This window comes from Nymphaea colorata, chromosome 3, assembly GCF_008831285.2.
Source record: "Nymphaea colorata isolate Beijing-Zhang1983 chromosome 3, ASM883128v2, whole genome shotgun sequence".
Classification (NCBI taxonomy): domain Eukaryota; kingdom Viridiplantae; phylum Streptophyta; class Magnoliopsida; order Nymphaeales; family Nymphaeaceae; genus Nymphaea; species Nymphaea colorata.
Genome location: NC_045140.1, coordinates 120,001 through 130,000, shown reverse-complemented (window position 1 = coordinate 130,000; position 10,000 = coordinate 120,001). Strand labels below are relative to the sequence as shown.

At 49.1% G+C, this 10,000-nt stretch overlaps 1 protein-coding gene across 1 annotated transcript; it reads left to right on the top strand.

The window, feature by feature from the left end:
• Positions 1-1,159: 1,159 nt before the first annotated feature.
• Positions 1,160-7,623, top strand: LOC116249768 (uncharacterized). The gene has a single exon (XM_031623023.2). The coding sequence runs from the start codon at positions 1,885-1,887 to the stop codon at positions 7,330-7,332; it is 5,448 nt and encodes a 1,815-aa protein (XP_031478883.2). The 5' UTR covers positions 1,160-1,884; the 3' UTR covers positions 7,333-7,623.
• Positions 7,624-10,000: the final 2,377 nt, after the last annotated feature.

The window sequence follows — 10,000 nt, the reverse complement described above, 5'->3', positions numbered from 1 at the left end:
GTCGGAGTAGGTTCTGTCACGCAATTCCGCCGACCAGTTCCTGTTTCCGGCGACATTTCCGGCGATCCAACCGTTGGATCTTCACGATTCCGGTGCCATTAGATTCCCAACATACCTGAGATCATCTCCACCAAATTTGACGTCGATCGGACTGTAGATGGCGTTTCTGGAGGCGACGGTCTGAATCTGGCGGGAATCGGCGGCGAGCATCCCTGTTTCTCCGCCACAGGCGGCTGTAACCCAATATTCGCTTAGAACATTGGGAATGCAGCATCACCGGGTGATCTATTGACTTTAGCTTGTTCCAAATTTAATTATCTGTCGATTGCAAGTGGTTTCATCTCTTGATTTGATCGCATTGAGGCGGAGTGGCGATATGAAGACCTGTGGCTGTTCTTCTGCACGACGGCTCTTCCTGAAACAGGCGACAGAACTACAGCGACTTTGAGGGATCAACGACTGGGGTCTAGACAGCTCAGATTCAGCTCAAATTTGGAGCGTCTACTCCTTGGCTAGTGGTCTTGCTACAATCCAAATTTCAGGATTTTTGGAGGTGTCTATGAATTGTTATGATTTTTCCATCGAAGACCTCTCCAGCAGTCCTGAAGCTGTTCTGCGCCTGATACATTTCTGAACGAAGGACAGAACGTGCGCGATTTTCAGAGCTCAACGACCTGGCCTTAAACTCGTCGGATTTGGCTCAAACTTGGAGCGTCCACTCCTGAGGATGTCTACTTGTTGCTGACCAAGTTTGGGGATTTTTGGAGACTCCTGTGATTTTATACGAATTTTAAACTGGAGGCCACTCTCTGCCAGCGCCTGAACCTGTCTTCTTCGTTTTCCAGAACAGAGGCCAAGCCTCGACGCTACCCCGATCTCGTTTTCTTCGATATTGGGGAAACGAGTATCTCTGGTGATTTCAGCTCCTTGAATCCCTTGTTTTCCTTTGATTATATCCTGGATTTGATCGTGCTTGCACTTGTTTTGGCGGAGCATACCCCTGCTGCAACGAGGATGGGCTGCAACCTGTTAGCATAGACTGCAACAGTCCGTGAGCCGCAACCTTGGAGTTGAAGGGTGCTCGTCGACACCAGTTCGACGCCTGCTTCCCCCTTAACAGAATACAAAGAGGGGTTTAGATCGCATCTTGTGAGGCATTTCATACTTTGGCTCTGTTGTTCGATTACTGTTTTGCTGTAACAGTAATCCGTGCTTCCCTTGTTGCTGAGGTGAACCGTGAGCCATCAAGCGACCGGTGAGTTGGGGTCGTGGAGCTTGCTGTCCAGCTTGGGCGAGGAGGCATTTGCTGAGTACCGAGGCTTAGTTTCTGGTTTTCCAGCCTCGGTGGATAGCTCGGACTAGCTTCGAGGAGGTTTGTACCCTGTCCCACTATAGCACGGGGAGGGTGTTCTTGCTTACAAACCCGCCTACACGGCGCGCGGCATAGTGAGGTCCTCGGAGGCTCGTTCAGCCGACGACACACCTCCTTGCGGCTTGGCCACCTAGGGGTTGAGGGTGTGGTTTGTGCGCTTAGGCATGTATGTTTTTTATGAATGCTTGGATGTGAATGTGGTTGAGTGAGGTGAGCGTTTAAGTTGTATCGTCGCGGTTGTATTAAGCCTTGAGCCCCTTAGCATTCTTGTAGTAGGATTGGCTATTTGGGTTCGGGAAACACTCTTGTAATTCTGTCCTAACTTGGGAAATTAAGCCGGGGTTGCTGTCCGGCAGGGAAAGAGTGTAAAGTCTTCTTAATACTTAGCCTATTCGGAGCCTGCCCCAAGAGATCTTGGGAAGGGAGTTCGGCATTCGGCAGCGAGCTTAGGCAGTCCTAGCCGGGTTCCCACCAGTTTGGTATCAGAGCACCTTGGGGCTGATTGAGCAGCTATGGCAAAGAAGAAGAACTCAAGAGTTGAGCAACAGGAAATGGAATTGGGCGTCGAAGATGCAGCCACCGAATCAGTTCATGAGGGCAGCGGAAGGAATGAATCAAACCGAGAAAAGTTCTCACGGATAGAAACCGAACTTGAGGAAATGAGAGTAAGAATGAGTCGGCAAGACCAGCCATCACGTGTGGAAGAGAGGTTGTCTCGCTTTGAGGAAGCTATGATTCGTATGACTGATAACTTCACGCAAATAAGTCACCAATTGGGTTTCTTAACCGGCCGAATGAATAAAATGGACCAATTGTCAGAAAGTATAGAAGGGCTAAATCAAAGAATGGACCGTATGGAAAGATCCGTTAATCATGGGCACAACCGAGAAGATAAGGGAAAAGGACCTTATGAAGAGCCTCACACATCATATCAAGCTCCCAAAGAGCATGCCGCAGCGAGTTTTGGAGGGATTAAAATTGGAAAAGATAATCAAGTTCCACCCAAAACCAATGAAGCTCACATGGGAAATAAAAAGACCATGGGAGTTAACATGGCAACTTGTTCCAAACCACTGGTAGACAATGATTTTGAAGAAATTTCAGATGAAGATAGTGAGAGAATCGGACAAAGAAGTGAGAAAAAGAGGGGCCAAAGGAACATAGAACCCAGATCCAACATTCGGGTTGACTTTCCTAAGTTTGATGGCAAAAACGCCCAAGATTGGGTGATTAAAGCGGAGCAATACTTTGAGTGCCAAGAAGTTAGGGAAGACAAAAAAATTACAACGGCCATGATCTACTTTGAAGGGGCAGCTATGAGGTGGTATCGGTCGTACAAGAGGAAAAACCCGGTCATGGTATGGGAAACATTTTCAAATGCATTACTCGCTCGCTTTGGAGTCTCGTCATATACTAACTATCATGTGGAGCTCATCAACATGAAACAAATCACTACCGTGGAGGAGTTTCAAGGTCGATTTGAGGACATGTCATGTATGGTTGGAGATTGGCCCGAACCCGCACTCATAGGTGCATTCATGTCGGGATTGAGAGAGGATATTAGAATTGAGATGCTATCCGAGGAACATGTAGACTTAGACAGTTGCTTTGCAAGGGCACGAGTTATGGAGGAAAAGCTCCTCAAACGGGCAGCGTATGAGAAATTCTCTAAGACCGGAGGATTCAACCAAAACAAAGGGAATTTCAACAGGCCTACTCCTAAACCACAGCCACAAGGGTTTCCAAAGAGGGATACACGTCCAGCCGTTAGGGACAATGTTCCGGTTCGTTACATCACCGCTAAGGAGAGGGATGAAAGGTTCAAAGCCGGGCTATGTGTGTCATGTGAGGAAAAGTGGTTCAAGGGACACAAATGTAAGAGGTTTCAGCTAATGGTGGTTGTAGAGGATGAGGACGAAGTTGAGGTTTCAATCCCAGTTGAGGAAGAGCAACCAGTAGAACAAGAGTGCCCAACGGAAATTGAGAAGGTGGATGGGGTTCTTCACTCCATGAGGGACCCAAACCGTCCTAAAGCAATGCGTGTTCTTGGAACCATTCAAGGGCACAGAGTCACAATCTTGCTAGATTCGGGAGCAACTCATAATTTTATGAGTTTAGAAACGGCCAAGGATAGCGGATGCACATTGGAAGATCAAGCACCACTCACGGTCTTGGTAGGAGATGGAACAAGGCTACCTTGCGTCCACATTTGCCGAAACATGGATATAACCGTGCAAGGGATCCCATACAAGATAGATGTCTTAGTTCTTCCGATAAAAGGGATGGACCTTGTTCTTGGTGTTGATTGGTTAGAGACACTTGGGGGAATCTACTGGGATTTCTCCAAAATGAAGATGAGATTTGAGAGGGAAGGAGGAGATCAAGTGACACTCGAAGGAATCCAGCCCAACTTGGAACCGAAGGCAGCCATCAAGGCTCTCGTAGCTCAACAGCCAGCCCTCTGGCTGATATCGTTAGCCACTGATGTACCTCCAAAAGGGACAGAGACCGAAGTCATTCCCAAGGAAGTTCAGCAAGTATTGGATGGTTTTGAAGATGTCTTTTCTGAACCTAAAGGGTTACCTCCTCCAAGATCATACGATCACAGGATCGTCCTATCAAACGGGGCAGAACCGGTAAATGTTAGGCCTTATCGTTATGGGTTTACACAGAAAACGGAGATAGAGAGATTGGTAAAAGAAATGATTGAAGGGGGAATCATTCGCCCGAGTAGCAGTCCCTTCTCCTCTCCTGTTTTGTTAGTCAAAAAGAAGGATGAAACTTGGAGATTTTGTGTTGATTATCGGGCACTTAACGAAGTCACGATTAAGGACCGCCACCCTATACCCGTCATTGACGAACTCCTTGATGAATTGGCGGGCGCTTCCATTTTCTCCAAGCTTGACTTAAGGGCTGGTTACCATCAGATACGCATGGATAAGCATGACGTACCCAAGACTGCATTTAGAACTCACGATGGGCATTATGAGTTCTTGGTCATGCCCTTCGGATTAACCAACGCCCCGGCTACATTCCAACGATGTATGAATGATATTTTCAGACCACATCTGAGGGATTTCATTCTAGTTTTCTTCGATGACATTCTGGTTTACAGTCGATCATTAGAGCACCACATTGTCCACTTAAGGAAGACACTACAAATTTTGAGGCAGAATGAACTCTTTGCAAAAGCTTCTAAGTGCAGTTTCGGTCAAGAATCAATCGGCTATTTGGGACACATAGTGTCCAAGGAAGGTGTTAGAGCTGATCCAGAAAAGCTCCATGCCATGGAGCAATGGCCTTTGCCAAAAGACCCGAGAGGAATGAGAGGATTTCTAGGTCTTACTGGTTACTATCGAAGGTTTATTCAAGGCTATGGATCTATAGCCTCCCCTTTGACGAAAATGTTGAAGAAAGGGGAGTTCACCTGGACGGATCACTCAAGGGAAGCATTCGTAAAGCTTAAGGCAGCAATGTTAGCCGCGCCCGTGCTAACCTTGCCAGATTTTTCACTTGATTTCGTGGTGGAGACGGACGCAAGCGACGTTGGTGTTGGGGCTGTCCTCAGCCAAAAGGGCCACCCAATAGCCTACATGTCCAAGGCTCTCACCCATAGGGCAAAGCCATTATCCACATATGAAAAGGAGTTATTTGCCATCGTGTTGGCCGTGGAGAAATGGAGGCCCTACCTCATCGGGCGCAAATTCATTGTGAGAACGGATCATAGTAGTTTAAGGTATATGCTCAAACAAAGGGTCTCAACGCCTACTCAACAAAGATGGCTCGCCAAGCTATTGGGTTACGATTTTACAATCGAATACAAGAAAGGAACCGAAAACTCGGCGGCTGATTCGTTATCGAGACTTGGAGAGCAATTTCTAACCTTGTCCGTTCTGGAAACCGATTTGTGGCAGCGATTGGTCATTGAACAAGAGGCTGATGAAGGTTTGAGACTACTTAGAGCATCGGTTCAGCAGAATCCGGGATCAATCCCAAACCATGGCATGAAGGGGAACGTGCTTTACCGAAAGGGCAAAGCTGTGGTACCACGCGGTTCCTCCCTCAAAAAGGAGCTCCTATCACACTTTCATTGTTCAACCACCGCAGGTCACGAAGGCGTGGCCAAAACGCTTGCAAGGATCAAAACCCAATTTTGGTGGGAAGGTCTAAAAGGAGAAGTCAAAGAGTTTGTGAGGAGTTGTCAGATTTGCCAAAGGGAAAAGTATGAAGCAACCAAGCCACCCGGGCTGATGCACCCATTGCCAATACCTACAAAACCTTGGGCTGATGTATCAATGGATTTTATTGATGCAATGCCACGTTCGGAAGGAAAGGAAGCGGTGTTTGTAGTGGTGGACAGATTGACAAAATATGGGCATTTTGCCCCTCTTCCAAGACACTACAATGGGCCGTTGGTTGCCGGGATATACCAAGACTATGTCGGCAAACTTCATGGAATGCCGAGCACTATCGTTTGTGATAGGGATTCGATATTCCTTAGTGCGTTTTGGCGCGAGTATATGCGCATGGCTGGGACTTCATTGCATTTCAGTACAGCCCACCACCCGCAAACCGATGGGCAAAGCGAGGTGGTGAACAGGACACTAGAGACCTATCTGCGTTGTTTCGCGGGGGAACGACCGAACACTTGGGTTCGGTATCTTGCTTGGGCAGAATGGTCCTACAACACTAGTCTCCATTCCGGGACTAGTATCACTCCCTACGAGGCACTGTATGGGTGTCCTCCTCCACTCATTCCAAACTATGAAGTAGGGACAGCTCAAGATGATGAGGTGGACTGCACACTCCGTAATCGGGATGAGATCTTGACAGTTTTGAGGCAGCATATCGTAAGAGCCCAGAATCGAATGAAACAAACATATGATAAAGGCCGCAAAGATCGAGAGTTCAAGGTTGGGGACATGGCATGGTTGAAGAGGCTACCTATGCGACAAAAATCGTTGCTTGGACAGCCTTATTCCAAACTTTTACCCCGTTATTATGGGCCATTCCGGGTCTTGCAAAGAGTTGGCAAAGGAGCCTACAGGTTAGCACTACCACCCACCGCATTAGTCCATCCGGTCTTCCATGTAACTAGACTCAAGCCGCATTTTGGTCAGTTGCCAGAACTTATTGAACCTTTGCCAGATTTTCGGCCTAGACCGTATAGGATACTTCGTCACCGGCACCTGCAGAGAGAGGGGCGTCAGAGACATGAGGTTTTAGTTGAGTGGGACGGCCCAGATTCAGGTACATCATGGGAGCTATATGACAGGATTGTCCAGGATTTCCCAACTACTAGAGCTTGGGGACAAGCTCAGTCTCAGCGTGGTGGATCTGATACGGAACTCCCTAGGACTAGGCCGGGACTAGCCTTGATTGCTGCCGAATCCCATCAACTACCACAGGCCGATAGCGCTAAGCTTGTCTGCGCGAACCCTTTGTCGCCAGATGGGCATGAGAGACTTGGTAAGGGTGAGACTTGGCCACTGAGTGTAAGGGGCAGAGAGGCTTTACTAACTGTGAATGGTGCAGCTTGTAGCGCTAATAACGCCACACAAGGCCTAACGTCACACCAAGTAATCGTCGGAGGCATGCCACTGCCGGCCACAGGCGCAGCACAACTCCGGGGCACGGCCGAGCGCACAGCCGAGGGACATCGCCGACTACCGGGCATCGAGGACGCAGACGGGTGCCGCGCGCAGGAGAGCGTCGACGCTGGAGGTCACCTGGAGCATTGTGAGGTTGTAGCGAGCGAGGACGCTATCAGAGTGCACAGCGGAAACCTTAGAGAGGCTAACGAGCGGGCACCACCATCACCACTAGCAGCAGCAGCACTCGGGCGGGTGGCCGATCCTTGTTCCGAGGGTATCACGCACGGAGGTCATTCCAGCGAGGACAGCATTTTTCTTAGGGAGGCTAGCCGATGCAGTGAGCTGGAGTTGTCCGGGCCCAGCTGACCGACCTAGCCACACATGCCCAGTGGACCGAGACTGAGTTGGAGGAGTTTTCAGCCCCGAGCCGACCATTTCAGGCCGAGACGGAGTGATTACAGCATTACGGGTCAGTCGGAGCGGTTTTGACAGGATCCCGTCTTAGGACCCGATCCAAGTCCAGCGTTTTTAGTAGGAACCGGTTTCATTTTTAGTTATGTTTCAGTTTTGTACCGACCCGGTTCGAGACATAGACCGAACCGAGTCATGCTACACTTTAAATAGTGTCTTTGTGAAGTTAACCCTAAGTTGTTAATGATTTTTGGACAAAGTTTCTAATAGAAACAGGTTTCTCTTCACCCGCGCGTTTCTTGCGCCTCCATCTTCTTCTTCCTCCCCATTTCTGTGTGAAACATCTGAGGTTCTTCTCCAGCCTCCTCAGATTCATCAATGGCGGATTGGCAACCCGACATTATCCCACACCCTCCGCTGGTTTTCTCTACTAGGAGGTGAAACGAAGCAAGCAGCCGGCGGGTTGTCTTCTTCATCGTCTACCCGAGCAGAAGCAAAGGTGAATGCCGTGCGGACTCCTCAGCCACAGGGGTGTCGAGAGGCGTCATCCACCATCCGGAAGGCATTCTCCAGCCTTCGCGCAATGCCTACACGGCGGTGTGAAGATCTGAGATGCATTTGATCGTCCGTTCAGCAGAAATACAGCTAAGTGTGTTTTTCCAGCGTCATTTCCTCTTGTAGTGACTGTAAATCGCCTCCCCAATTCGTTTGTATGCCGTGGGATCCTTCTGGAATCCGTGAGGATGATCTGAAGAAGGATCGAAGCGAAGGAGGATGGGTTTGGGGGTCGTTTGGAGGATGATCGAGCCTCTTTTTGAGCATTCGGTTGAAACAGGCCTACCACAGCCAGTCTCAATCCGAGCTTAAATCGAAGGGTCAATCGGCCATAACTTTTGGGGATTTTGATACTGTTCGCTTCCCACCGAACCAAGCTTTCTATAGGAAGTGGAATCGCGTCAATCCGTTCAGTATTGAGTGAGTTACGAGCTTGAGAAGTCGGAGTAGGTTCTGTCACGCAATTCCGCCGACCAGTTCCTGTTTCCGGCGACATTTCCGGCGATCCAACCGTTGGATCTTCACGATTCCGGTGCCATTAGATTCCCAACATACCTGAGATCATCTCCACCAAATTTGACGTCGATCGGACTGTAGATGGCGTTTCTGGAGGCGACGGTCTGAATCTGGCGGGAATCGGCGGCGAGCATCCCTGTTTCTCCGCCACAGGCGGCTGTAACCCAATATTCGCTTAGAACATTGGGAATGCAGCATCACCGGGTGATCTATTGACTTTAGCTTGTTCCAAATTTAATTATCTGTCGATTGCAAGTGGTTTCATCTCTTGATTTGATCGCATTGAGGCGGAGTGGCGATATGAAGACCTGTGGCTGTTCTTCTGCACGACGGCTCTTCCTGAAACAGGCGACAGAACTACAGCGACTTTGAGGGATCAACGACTGGGGTCTAGACAGCTCAGATTCAGCTCAAATTTGGAGCGTCTACTCCTTGGCTAGTGGTCTTGCTACAATCCAAATTTCAGGATTTTTGGAGGTGTCTATGAATTGTTATGATTTTTCCATCGAAGACCTCTCCAGCAGTCCTGAAGCTGTTCTGCGCCTGATACATTTCTGAACGAAGGACAGAACGTGCGCGATTTTCAGAGCTCAACGACCTGGCCTTAAACTCGTCGGATTTGGCTCAAACTTGGAGCGTCCACTCCTGAGGATGTCTACTTGTTGCTGACCAAGTTTGGGGATTTTTGGAGACTCCTGTGATTTTATACGAATTTTAAACTGGAGGCCACTCTCTGCCAGCGCCTGAACCTGTCTTCTTCGTTTTCCAGAACAGAGGCCAAGCCTCGACGCTACCCCGATCTCGTTTTCTTCGATATTGGGGAAACGAGTATCTCTGGTGATTTCAGCTCCTTGAATCCCTTGTTTTCCTTTGATTATATCCTGGATTTGATCGTGCTTGCACTTGTTTTGGCGGAGCATACCCCTGCTGCAACGAGGATGGGCTGCAACCTGTTAGCATAGACTGCAACAGTCCGTGAGCCGCAACCTTGGAGTTGAAGGGTGCTCGTCGACACCAGTTCGACGCCTGCTTCCCCCTTAACAGAATACAAAGAGGGGTTTAGATCGCATCTTGTGAGGCATTTCATACTTTGGCTCTGTTGTTCGATTACTGTTTTGCTGTAACAGTAATCCGTGCTTCCCTTGTTGCTGAGGTGAACCGTGAGCCATCAAGCGACCGGTGAGTTGGGGTCGTGGAGCTTGCTGTCCAGCTTGGGCGAGGAGGCATTTGCTGAGTACCGAGGCTTAGTTTCTGGTTTTCCAGCCTCGGTGGATAGCTCGGACTAGCTTCGAGGAGGTTTGTACCCTGTCCCACTATAGCACGGGGAGGGTGTTCTTGCTTACAAACCCGCCTACACGGCGCGCGGCATAGTGAGGTCCTCGGAGGCTCGTTCAGCCGACGACACACCTCCTTGCGGCTTGGCCACCTAGGGGTTGAGGGTGTGGTTTGTGCGCTTAGGCATGTATGTTTTTTATGAATGCTTGGATGTGAATGTGGTTGAGTGAGGTGAGCGTTTAAGTTGTATCGTCGCGGTTGTATTAAGCCTTGAGCC